The sequence below is a fragment of the Orcinus orca genome, chromosome 4, assembly GCF_937001465.1.
Source record: "Orcinus orca chromosome 4, mOrcOrc1.1, whole genome shotgun sequence".
NCBI lineage: Eukaryota > Metazoa > Chordata > Mammalia > Artiodactyla > Delphinidae > Orcinus > Orcinus orca.
The window spans coordinates 50,578,780-50,592,669 of NC_064562.1; the positions used below are offsets into that span (position 1 = coordinate 50,578,780).

Consider the following 13,890-nt stretch of genomic DNA (forward strand, 5'->3'; position numbering starts at 1 on the left):
AAATAACTCCTTGATACTGACTTAATCGTAAATGTTCAAGAAGAGATTAGATTCACTGCCTGAGTATTGGTTAGATTTCATAATCTCTGAATGCTCAAACTTGATTTTACAATGCCCGAACCTGATTTTATAAATCTCACCTAGAGTGGCTAGCACTTCATTTAATAGGTAGCCAAGTTCATATTACAGTTTCCCATTTGGTTGCCCCTAATGTCAGACCAGTTGGAACCGGCCCAATCCCTTATCTCTTAGTCCTTTCTCCCTAAGTGACTGGGGCCATTTAATTCCTTCCTGAAGGCTCAGTAACTTCTGGGGCAATTCTGCCCATGTATAGGTGAATTAAAAGTGTTTACGTTGTTCAACATCAAGTCACCCTGTCTGCTCATTCATTTCTGGTTGAGAGTTTCATGTCTAAAATCTGAAATCAAACCACCACCATGCCTTTTGCACTAGATCCAGCAATCAGATCTTCCCCTTTTTCCTAGTGTCTGAGTCTGTCTTGACCAGATGGCCAGAACTGCATTCCTTGAGAACTGAAGCTTTGTCCTTCTCTTGTCATTTCTACCTCTCTCTGGATTTGGTTTCCTGCCTCTAACTTGCTCGTACCTCACTCTCAAAAGATAGACTTCTGTGCTAGCTAGGAAACCAAAATATGAGCTCACCTACCCATGGGCTATCATGCCATCCACTCCAGGTGGAAATTACAGAATCAGAGTTCTTGAGTAGAAAACTCATCTCTGTCCGATCCACAAGTATTACTTATTCCTACGTTCCCAACGACAGACTCTATCTCCATGCCTATCAGATACCCCTCCGGCTATCCCTTCGTGAACCTCCCAAATACTAGCCCATTGCCTGAGCTATTACTTGCTCTCTATTCCCAATACTCTGTTTAGTGTGCTTTGCCTACTAGACTGTATTTTTCAACATCATTTGCTACTGGTCTGACCAACTTAACCTTTGAGGAGATGGGTCTCTTACAGATCCTAGTCCTTTTTAATGTTTCATGGTACAGACATTTTCATGCCCTCTTGGGTTTACTAAGACGATGTTCTCATTGTGAGGGAAAAAAATAAATTGTAGCTCAAATTTTCATTTTACATAATCAAGCTTTGGGTACTCAGAGGCTTTTATATTAAAACAAAAGATCTGTCTTCAAAATTGGAAAATACTCTTTTTCAAAGACCTGGCAAGGAAATATGACTTACTTCTCTTTCACTGGCACATGATTCTCTTTGTCCATCTCACAGATCTGCTCAGGATTTGAAATTTGGAATGTATCACTGTAACCTGCAACATCCTTTTTGTATGACAGGAAGCACTTGTGTCTTGCTGAGTTATTTGTATTGCAACAGTCAGAAAACACATGTCTGTCAGCCAACCCTTGGTTATTGCAAATATGCTCTAGGAAGGTAGTCATCTGTAGGAGGAAATAGTAACTTAAGGGAAGGCACTTGTGGTCTACATTTCTAACCACAGGAAAGTTAAGGAATTATATAGAAAAGGCAACTGAGTGCTTAATGTTATACTCTGTATCCAACAGTCCCTGGACATAGCTCTTTTGAGTGAAAGCCTTTTAAAAGGTTCTTAAGTCTAAATTCCCACATGCTGGACATTGGCCAAATAGAATTTATCATTTTCTCCCTACCTATGTAAGTGCTACATTTTCATACAGTTGAAGGTATTAAAATAAAGGTAAGCCAAAATGTCCAGGACCTAAAGAAATCAAGGTATTTTTAATAAGAATTACCCACCAAGAAACAGCTCTTAGTTTGCTTTCCTTGCTTCCTGATTGTTTTTAGTTGGTTTCCATGGGAGCTTATTTTAAAAGTTAAACTCTGAGGCAATGTGTATTCGGTGTCAAATATTCAAATAGAAATGTAATGATTCAGTTTTCAAGTATCTTTGAATGGCAGTAAATGTGTGGGATGCTGTAAACCTCAAATGACATATGCTTCCAGATTTGTGGGATAAGGGCAGAAAAAGGTCATCTTTGGAAATGGAAATAAGAAGAAATCGATATAAAATAAGTGAGGCTAGCCACTGGCAAAGGAACTTCATTTAAAGTGTGTCTCTAATTAGACTAATGATTTTTCTATGACTACTTAGAGTCTGGTAAAAAAAAAAAAAAAAAGGTAGGTTTTAGCCCAAGAAGATGGAGTGAAAAAAATCTATAAATAAAAAAGAAAATTATTTATTTGTATTTAAATTGTTGATATGAGAATAACTGATACAAAAATATGTAGATTATAAGAATATGTTAGTTTTTATCAAGAATTTTTCTAATCACAAGATAGACATATTTTATGAGATGATAGTAATTTTCAAGATTTTCTACTAAGTGGGAAAAAAGCCTATAATAATATTCACTTTTTTCTTCTTTTTTATATTCTCTTAGAAATTTTTAAAATCAGTACGTTAATTTCCCAGAAACCTTTATATGAGGATGTCAGACAATAATATTCTAGTGACAGAGACAGAGCAACTGACTTAAATTAACAAATTGGCATTCTAGGGTATAATTCATTCTCTTGAGCATTTAGTTCTCAGAGTCTGATCTCCCAGATATGAAATGATAAAATGTAAGTTTATAAACCTACAAAGATTATATCTTGAGTGTGACACATGTACATATTGTTGCCTTAAAATCCCTTGCCTAATTATTCAATCATCCCACTTCATAACAACATCCTTTGTTTGCAATTTAGTGTTTAAAACAACAGAGAGAAAAAGGCAGAACATGATTCACCTACCAATTGGTGACAACATTCTGAAGGTGATTCATGTGGCTTGAGGCTCTTGCACTTCTCTGCAAGATCTAGCAATTCTTTAACTATGGTTTGTACTTTTTCATAAGTCAATTTCTGAAGAAACTGTGCAACCATAATACTAGTGCTGAAACAGAACACTTGTGTGAATGCTGACGATAGAATCAAACTCTTTTCCTCCATCAATCTTGTTATATCACTGCCCTACTCCCCCCCAAAAATAATTAATATGATTTTAAATTTCAAACAAAAGAATACTGATAATAAAACTCACACAGCTCTTAAGTTCTCCTCTAGATAATTCTGGCTATTAGAGTGCTGCATGGCTGAAAAAAAATGAGATTTTATTTACAGAAAAGGAAATTTTCCAAACTGAAATCCCCTTTGACAACTCAAATCTATATATATTCATTCATAAATTTCCAGATTTATTTTTGTTTATATCATAAACCAGAACAAATTATAAGAATATATCTTTTATTTAAACTGTATTCTGTGAATGATTTCTTTCTAGTCAAACACATCATGTAGTTGAACCATCATTGGCTTACAAATAAGTTGCACATACTGTATTGATACTTCTGAATTAATTAAACTTGACTCTTTGGTTATCACTTATTAGAAGTCACTAGCACACGCAAAGAACACTAAGAAAATTAAAGCCTGGCATTAGGAACAAAACTATAAACATTAACACTTTGCCAGGCTTAATTTGGCAAAGACAGTAACTCATACATCTTGGATTCGCTCATCATCTTCATCATCTCCACTCACCACATACACATACACATGCTCTCTATTGAAAACAGTGTCTTCCTTCTAATATCAATAGCTTCAAAAGAGCTTAGCAGCTATCTATTTAATAAAGAAACCATTATTATTTACATATTAACAAGTAACGGCTTTGGAGATAACTTATTCTGGGTTCAGCTTCTAGCTCTGATACTCAATATGGCCTTGAGGAAATAACTTAAGCACTCAGAGGTTCTGTTTCTCTATCAAATGTAAATAACTTCTACTACATTGGGTGGTTGTTAGGATTAAATGAAAGCCTATGTGTGAAGCATTGAGCACAGTGCCTGGCACATAGTAGGTACTGAATAATGTAGCTCATGGGATTATTCTTGCTACTATAAACACTATTGCTCTATCTAAAATCATTTATCCAATTTTAAATACAAGTTTGAAATATGTCATTCTCTGACCTAGAGTGGAAGTAAGGTGGAAAATGGAAAATGAGATCTTCCTGTGTGTGTTGCTTCAATATATCAATTCTCTTTCTGTATCTATTCCACAGGTTAATTTCTAGCAATCTTCAATGACTCTACTGACAGTGATGAGCACTGAGAAAGATAGCCTTTCCATGTATATGTTAATAGTCATTATGTTTCATCTCCTGGCACATGGCTGTATAGATTGTAAATAGGATTCCCTACCTGCATCTAGTAAACTTCTCTGAAGAGTCTGACATTTAATGGAGCTGAAGAAAACAAGCAAAGATATGGTTCTAACAGTCTTCATTATTTCAGATGAATCTTTATAGAGTACATTCTATCATTTGAATTGAAGAATCCTTTTATATTCTTTCCAAGTAATTGCTATTAATAATTAACGTTTTTCTGGTGAATGTTTTTCCACCTTGGCCACTATGACCCTCAAACAATTACAGAAATTCATGACAATGAAGAAATATTTTTCATAGATAGCATTCATTAACGAATACTGGATTTTAAAATGAGTCATGTCGGGGAGGGGAGGAGCTTCAAGATGGCGGAAGAGCGAGACGCGGAGATCATCTTCCTCCCCACAGACACACCAGAAATACAGCTACACGTGGAACAACTCCTACAGAACACCTACTGAATGCTGGCAGAAGACCTCAGACCTCCCAAAAGGCAAGAAATCCCCCACGTACCTGGGTAGGGCAAAAGAAAAAAGAATAAACAGAGACAAAAGGATAGGGGCGGGACCTGCACCAGTGGCAGGGAGCTGTGAAGGAGGAAAGCTTTCCACACACTAGGAAGCCCCTTCACGGGCGGAGACTGCGGGTGGCGGAGGGGGGAAGCTTCGGCGCCTCGGAGGAGAGCACAGCAACAGGGGTGCGGGGGGGGCGGGGAAAGCGGAGAGATTCCCGCTCACAGGGTCGGGGCCGACCGGCACTCACCAGGCCGAGAGGCTTGTCTGCTCACCCGCCGGGGCGGGCGGGGTGGAAGCTGAGGCTCGGGTTTCAGAGGTTGGAGCGCAGGGAGAGGACTGGGGTTGGCGGCGTGAACACAGCCTGAAGGGGGCTAGTGCGCCACAGCTAGCCGGGAGGGAGTCCGGGAAAAAGTCTGGAGCTGCCGAAGAGGCAAAAGACGTTTTCTTGCCTCTTTGTTTCCTGGTGCGCGAGGAGAGGAGATTAACAGTGCCGCTTAAAGGAGCTCCAGAGGCGGGCGCGAGCCGCGGCTATCAGCGCGGACCCCAGAGACGGTCATGAGACGCTAAGGCTGCTGCCGCCACCAAGAAGCCTGTGTGCGAGCACAGGTCACTCTCCACACCTCCCCTCCCGGGAGCCTGTGCAGCCCGCCACCGCCAGGGTCCCGTGATCCAGGGACAAACTTCCCGCGAGAACGCACGGTGCGCCTCAGGCTGGTGCAATGTCACGCCGGCCTCTGCCGATGCAGACTTGCCCCGAACTCTGTACCCCTCCCTCCCCACCGGCCTAAGTGAGTCAGAGCCCCTGAAGCAGCCGCTCCTTTAACCCCGTCCTGTCTGAGCGAAGAACAGATGCCCTCAGGCGACCTACATGCAGAGGCGGAAAAAACCCAGAGCTGAACCCCGGGAGCTGTGCGAAGAAAGAAGAGAAAGGGAAATCTCTCCCAGCAGCCTCAGGAAAAGCGGATTAAATCTCCACAATCAACTTGATGCACCCTGCGTCTGTGGAATACCTGAACAGACAAGGAATCATCCCAAATTGAGGAGGTGGACTTTGGGAGCAATGATATATTTTTTTTTTCCCCTTTTTCTCTTTTTGTGAGCATGCATGTGTATGCTTCTGTGTGTGATTTTGTCTGTATAGCTTTGCTTTTACCATTTGTCCTAGGGTTCTTTCTAAAATTTTTTTTATTATTTTAAAAAATTTTTTTCTACAAAAAGAAATTTTTTTCTTAATATAATTATATTTTCTTTTACTAACTTTATTTTAATTAATTTTATTTTGTCTTCTTCTTTCTTTCTTTCCTTTTTTTTTCTCCCTTTTATTCTGAGCCGTGTGGATGACAGGCTCTTGGTGCTCCAGCCAGGAGTCTGTGCTGTGCCTCTGAGGTGGGAGAGCCAACTTCAGGACACTGGAGCACAGGAGACCTCCCAGCTCCACGTAATATCAAACGGCAAAAATCTCCCAGAGATCTCCATCTCAACACCAAGACCCACCTCCACTCAATGACCAACAAGCTACAGTGCTAGACACCCTATGCCAAACAACTAGCAAGACAGGAACAAAACCCCATCCATTAGCACAGAGGCTGCCTAAAATAATAATACGGCCACAGACACCCCAAAACACACCACCAGATGTGTACCTTCCCACCAGAAAGACAAGATCCAGCCTCATCCACCAGATCACAGGCACTAGTCCCCTCCACCAGGAAGCCTACACAACCCACTGAACCAACCTTAGCCACTGGGAACAGACACCAAAAACAACAGGAACTACAAACCTGCAGCCTGTGAAAAGGAGACCCCAAACACAGTAAGTTAAGCAAAATGAGAAGACAGAGAAACACACAGCAGATGAAGGAGCAAAGCAAAAACCCACCAGGCCTAACAAATGAAGAGGAAATAGGCAGTCTCCCTGAAAAAGAATTCAGAATAATGATGGTAAAGATGATCCAGTATCTTGGATATAGAATGGAGAAAATACAAGAAACGTTTAACAAGGACCTAGGAGAACTAAAGAGCAAACAAACAGTGATGCACAACACAATAAATGAAATTAAAAATTCTATAGAAGGGATCAATAGCAGAATAACTGAGGCAGAAGAACGGATAAGTGACCTGGAAGATAAAATAATGAAAATAACTACTGCAGAGCAGAATAAAGAAAAAGAATGAAAAGAATTGAGGACAGTCTCAGAGACTTCTGGGACAACATTAAACACACCAACATTCGAATTATTCGGGTCCCAGAGGAAGAGAAAAAGAAGGGGACTGAGAAAATATTTGAAGAGATTATAGTTGAAAACTTCCTAAATATGGGAAAGGAAATAGTCAATCAAGTCCAGGAAGAGCAGAGAGTCCCATACAGGATAAATCCAAGGAGAAACATGCCAAGACACATATTAATCAAACTATCAAAAATTAAATACAAACAAAAAGTATTAAAAGCACCAAGGGAAAAACAACAAATAACACACAAGAGAATCCCCATAAGGTTAACAGCTGATCTTTCAGCAGAAACTCTGCAAGCCAGAAGGGAGTGCCAGGACATATTTAAAGTGATGAAGGAGAAAAACCTACAACCAAGATTACTCTACTCAGCAAGGATCTCATTAAGATTTGAAGTAGAAATTAAAACCTTTAGAGACAAGCAAAAGCTAAGAGAATTCAGCACCATCAAACCAGCTTTACAACAAATGCTAAAGGAACTTCTTTAGGCAGGAAACTCAAAGAAGGAAAAGGCCTACAATAACAAACTCAAAACAATTAAGAAAATGGTAATAGGAAAATACATATCGATAACAACCTTAAATGTAAATGGATTAAATGCTCCAAGCAAAAGACATAGATTGGCTGAATGGATGCAAAAACAAGACCCGTGTATATGCTGTCTACAAGAGACACAATTCAGACCTAGGGACACATACAGACTGAAAATGAGGGAATGGAAAAAGATATTCCATGCAAATGGAAATCAAAAGAAAGCTGCAGTAGCAATTCTCATATCAGACAAAATAGACTTTAAAATAAAGACTATTACAAGAGGCAAAGAAGGACACTACATGATGATCAAGGGATCAATCCAAGAAGAAGATATAACAATTGTAAATATTTATGCCCCCAACATAGGAGCATCTCAATACATAAGGCAAATACTAACAGCCATAAGAGGGGAAATTGACAGTAACACAATCATAGTAGGGGACTTTAACACCCCACTTTCACCAATGGACAGATCATCCAAAATGAAAATAAATAAGGAAACACAAGCTTCAAATGATACATTAAACAAGATGGACTTGATTGATATTTATAGGACATTCCATCCAAAAACAGCAGAATACACATTCTTCTCAGGTGCTCATGGAACATTCTCCAGGATAGATCATATCTTGGGTCACAAAGCCTTGGTAAATTTAAGAAAATTGAAATCGTATCAAGTATCTTTTCCGACCACAATGCTATGAGACTAGATATCAATTACAGGAAATAATCTGTAAAACATACAAACACATGGAGGCTAAACAACACACTACTTAATAACCAAGAGATCACAGAAGAAATCAAAGAAGAAATCAAAAAATACCTAGAAACAAATGACAGTGAAAACACGACAAGCCAAAACCTACGGGATGCAGCAAAAGCAGTTCTAAGAGGGAAGTTTATAGCAATACAATCCTACCTTAAGAAACAAGAAACATCTCAAATAAACAACCTAACCTTATACCTAAAGCAATTAGAGAAAGAAGAACAAAAAGTTCCCAAAGTTAGCAGAAGGAAAGAAATCATAAAGATCAGATAAGAAATAAATGAAAAAGAAACGAAGCAAATGATAACAGATCAATAAAACTAAAAGCTGGTTCTTTGAGAAGATAAAGTTGATGAACCATTAGCCAGACTTATTAAGAAAATAAAGGAGAAGACTCAAATCAATAGAATTAGAAATGAAAAAGAAGTAACAACTGACACTGCAGAAATACAAAGGATCATGAGAGATTACTACAAGCAACTCTATGCCAATAAAATGGACAAGCTGGAAGAAATGGACAAATTCTTAGAAATGCACAACCTTCCAAGACTGAACCAGGAAGAAATAGAAAATATGATTGGACCAATCACAAGCACTGAAACTGAAACTGTGATTAAAAATCTTCCAACAAACAGAAGCCCAGGACCAGATGACTTCACAGGCGAATTCTATCAAACATTTAGAGAAGAGATAACAGCTGTCCTTCTCAAACTCTTCTAAAATATAGCAGAGGGAGAAACACTCCCAAACTCGTTCTACAAGGCCACCATCACCCCAATACCAAAACCAGACAAAGATGTCACAAAGAAAGAAAGCTACAGGCCAATATCACTGATGAACATAGATGCAAACATCCTCAACAGAATACTAGCAAACAGAATCCAAGAGCACATTAAAAGGATCATACACCATGATCAAGTGGGGTTTATCCCAGGAATGCAAGGATTCTTCAATACATTCAAATCAATCAATGTGATGCACCATATTAACAAGTTGAAGGAGAAAAACCATAGGATCATCTCAATAGATGCAGAAAAAGCTTTTGACAAAATTCAACACCCATTTATGATAAAAACCCTGCAGAAAGTAGGCATAGAGGGAACTTCCTCAACATAATAAAGGCCATATATGACAAACCCACAGCCAACGTCGTCCTCAATGGTGAAAAACTGAAACCATTTCCACTAAGATCAGGAACAAGACAAGGTTGCCCACTCTCACCACTATTATTGAACGTAGGTTTGGAAGTTTTAGCCACAGCAATGAGAGAAGGAAAAGAAATAAAAGTAATCCAAATCAGAAAAGAAGTAAAGCTGTCACTGTTTGCAAACAACATGATACTCTACCTAGATAATCCTAAAGATGCTACCAGAAAACTACTAGAGCTAATCAATGAATTTGGTAAAGTAGCAGGATACAAAATTAATGCACAGAAATCTCTGGCATTCCAATACACTAATGGTGAAAAATCTGAAAGTGAAATTAAGAAAACACTCCCAATTACCATTGCAACAAAAAGAGTAAAATATCTAGGAATAAACCTACCTAAGGAGACAAAAGCTCTGTATGCAGAAAATTATGACACTGATGAAAGAAATTAAAGATGATACAAATAGATGGAGAGATATACCATGTTCTTGGATTGGAAGAATCAACATTGTGAAAATGACTCTACTACCCAAAGCAATCTACAGATTCAATGCAATCCCTATCAAACTACTACTGACATTTTTCACAGAACTAGAAAAAAGTTTTCACAATTTGTATGGAAACACAAAAGACCCCGAATAGCCAAAGCAATCTTGAGAACGAAAAATGGAGCTGGAGGAATCAGGCTCCCTGACTTCAGACTATACTGCAAAGCTACAGTAATCAAGACAGTATGGTACTGGCACAAAAACAGAAATATAGATCAATGGAACAGGATAGAAAGCCCAGAGATAAACCCACGCACATATGGCCACCTTATGTTTTATAAAGGACGCAAGAATATACAGTGGAAAAATGACAGCCTCTTCAGTAAGTGGTGCTGGTAAAACTGGACAGCTACATGTAAAAGAATGAAATTAGAACACTCCCTAACACCATACACAAAAATAAACTCAAAATGGATTAAAGACCTAAATGTAAAGCCAGACACTATCAAACTCTTAGGGGAAAACATAGGCAGAACACTCTATGACATAAATCACAGCAAGATCCTTTTTGACCCACCTCCTAGAGAAATGGAAATAAAAATAAACAAATGGGACCTAATGAAACTTAAAAGCTTTTGCACAGCAAAGGAAACCATAAACAAGACCAAAAGACAACCCTCAGAATGGGAGGACATATTTGCAAATGAAGCAACTGACAAAGGATTAATCTCCAAAATTTACGAGCAGCTCATGCAGCTGAATATCAAAAAACAAACAACCCAATCCAAAAATGGGCAGAAGACCTAAATAAACATTTCTCCAAAGAAGATATACAGATTGCCAACAAACACATGAAAGAATGCTCAACATCATTAATCATTAGAGAAAGGCAAATCAAAACTACAATGAGATATCATCTCACACCAGTCAAAATGGCCATCATCAAAAAATCTACAAACAATAAATGCTGGAGAGGGTGTGGAGAAAAGGGAACACTCTTGCATTGTTTGTGGGAATGTAAATTGATACAGCCACTACGGAGAACAGTATGGAAGTTCCTTAAAAAACTAAAAATAGAACTACCATATGACCCAGCAGTCCCACTCTGGGGCATACACCCTGCGAATACCATAATTCAAAAAGAGTCATGTACCACAATGTTGATTGCAGCTCTATTTACAATAGCCAGGACGTGGAAGCAACCTATGTGTCCATTGGCAGATGAATGGACAGAGAAGATGTGGCACATATATACAATGGAATATTACTCAGCCATAAAAAGAATCGAAATTGAGATATTTGTAGTGAGGTGGATGGACCTAGAGTCTGTCCTACAGAGTGAAGTAAGTCAGAAAGAGAAAAACAAATACCGTATGCTAACACATATATATTGAATCTAAAAAAAAAAAAAAAATGGTCATGAGGAACCTAGGGACAAGACAGGAATAAAGACGCAGACCTACTAGAAAATGGACTTGAGGACACGGGGAGGGGGAAGGGTAAGCTGGGAAGAAGTGCGAGAGTGGCATGGACATATATACACTACCAAACGTAAAATAGATAACTAGTGGGAAGCAGCCGCATAGCACAGGGAGATCAGCTCGGAGATTTGTGACCACCTAGAGGGGTGGGGTAGTGAGGGTGGGAGGGAGGGCGACGCAAGAGGGAAGAGATATGGGGACATATGTATGTGTACAACTGATTCACTTTGTTATAAAGCAGAAACTAACACACCATTGTAAAGCAATTATACTCCAATAAAGATGTTAAAAATTAAATAAATAAATAAAATAAAACGAGTCATGTCAATCTACCTGTTTTTTCAAGATTACACCACATAGACCTTGGAATAAAGTAATCAATAAACACTTTTGGTAAATATCTCATTTCCTAGAAATGTTTGTTGATGTGTACAAAGTTCGAAAATGCCAGGAGATCAGGTAAACATGTACTCTCCCAGATTCAAATAAATGGTGAAGGCCTGAGTTCCAGTGCTGGGCACATTTTTAGGTCACTGGAGAGAGTGGGGAGCATAGATCTTGGGAGCAAACCCAAAGGAATGTGACCTAATTTACTGAGTGCTTGCTGTGAGTCTGGCACTTTGTATGATTATATTTAGATAGCCATATTCTTATTTCTTGAACAATAAATTAAGACTCAGGGTCATATAATTTGCTCATGGACTCACAGGTAGAACTTCAGGTCTGTCTGATGTCAGAGCCCACAACACCCAAGAGCTGGTATTAACAGCTGAGGTCCCAACATCCCTCAGCTATTTTCTGTTTTGCCAATCATCCAGTTCTTGGGTCTAGGGCAGGACACAGGTGATTACTAATTAAATAAAATGTTTAAGCTAGGGACAAAGCGAGAGAGAGGCATGGACATATATACACTACCAAACATAAGGTAGATAGCTAGTGGGAAGCAGCCGCATAGCACAGGGAGATTAGCTCGGTGCTTTGTGACCACCTAGAGGGGTGGGATAGGGAGGGTGGGAGGGAGGGAGAGGCAAGAGGGAAGAGATAAGGGGATATATGTATATGTATAGCTGATTTACTTTGTTATACAGCAGAAACTAACACACAATTGTAAATCAATTATACTCCAATAAATATGTTAAAAAAAAAAGTTTAAGCTAAATGTAAAGACTAGAAGTTTTGGAAATGGAAGATCACTGGTTAATACTTTAACCATTCCTGTCCTCAGTTTCCTCATTTATAGATGGAGGGTTTGGACCGGATAATCTTTACAGCTGGCAGTCCATTGCTTGATTCTTCTACCCACATATTCTCATTTCTGGTTTCCTAGGCGAAGAAATATCACAAGTGAGACAGATATATTTGCCTGCAAAACAACAACAACAACAAATCTGTTATTTAGATTTGGGACACACTGGCTTATGGTAAAGAATATGGATGGCCCTGTGTGGTAGATTTTCGGGGTCCTCTAAACAGTCCTAATGCTCAGCATCTCTTTCTGTCTTGCATCTTTAGAGCTGTTCCCTTGAGATCTTACTCTAAGCCTCCTGGGACAATCAGAAATGGACCTATTGCTCTAGGGATAGAAAATCCTTTGGATGAGTGCTGCCAGACTGTCACCCATTGCAGACATTACTAATTGATCACTGTACTCTTTCTCTGAACCTAGACTAGCCTTAGAATCATTCATGGCACAATGCCTCATTACAGCCACTATTAATTGATTGTAACTGTCACTTAAAGAAAAAAAAACTGTTGTACGTGTGCTAAACTAATTCCTCTTTTTAAAAATTTTGGACAAAATTAATTTCTCATGGTAATCCTTCTTTCACAGTAAGAGATTCTTGAAGAAATAAAAAAAAGTTAAGTTCTTTATTAGTAATTAGTAACAGAATTTTAGACCAGAGGAAAGACAAGCTGTGGAGATTATTTAAGCAAAGGCAAGGGAATGGGTTTTGTGAAAGAATTCAAAAGACAGCACAGAATTTGTTCTCTAAGAGAGGAAGATCTCCATGCTGACCTTTAAGATCAAAAATGGAAGGTGTCCAAGTACAAGACACAATGATGATTTTTAATAAATATTATTTTTACAGGAAACCTAATTCTAGTCCAAGTCATAGAAACAAAGTTAGAAAGAGCAAGGCTGGATCCCTGGATCCCACCAAAAACCTGGGTGGTGATGGCTCACGCACGTTCAGTCTTGGCCCTCATTATAGCACCCGAGGCTGATCACATTTCCAAAAATCTCTAGTACTAGAAAAGTCTTCCTGCATCGAGTGAGTCCAGGTATGTTCTATTCATTGGTATGGATTCTGTCTGAGCAATAGAGTAAGTGTGACTTGCCCTTTTTTCCAAATCCTCTCTTCTCCAGGAAAAGCACGACTTCTGAATAAAACATTCCTCTCCTTCCTTTCTTCACATCACACTGGTTACCCGCCTTCTATCAGTGTGTTCTCTGGCACATCAGTGGAGAGAGTTGCAGGGCAATTTCCTCTGTGATAATAGAGTCTTGTGATGGCAGAGTTTCCTGAGTCTCTGGTTTCATATCTGCCGCTCTTAAC

The 13,890-nt window shown here is 38.9% G+C and overlaps 1 protein-coding gene across 1 annotated transcript in view; it reads right to left on the reverse strand.

The window, feature by feature from the left end:
* The window catches only part of LOC101285995 (alpha-fetoprotein-like), a 40,528-nt gene extending 35,678 nt beyond the window's left edge, over nt 1-4,850 (reverse strand). The window contains exons 1-4 of the mRNA XM_004283588.3: nt 4,205-4,850; nt 3,043-3,094; nt 2,754-2,895; nt 1,209-1,420 (exon numbers count right to left, since the gene is read on the reverse strand). Of these exons, the coding sequence (XP_004283636.1) occupies nt 1,209-1,420; nt 2,754-2,895; nt 3,043-3,094; nt 4,205-4,289 (491 nt within the window). The 5' untranslated portion in view covers nt 4,290-4,850. The remainder of the gene's footprint in view (nt 1-1,208; nt 1,421-2,753; nt 2,896-3,042; nt 3,095-4,204) is intronic.
* Nucleotides 4,851-13,890: the final 9,040 nt, after the last annotated feature.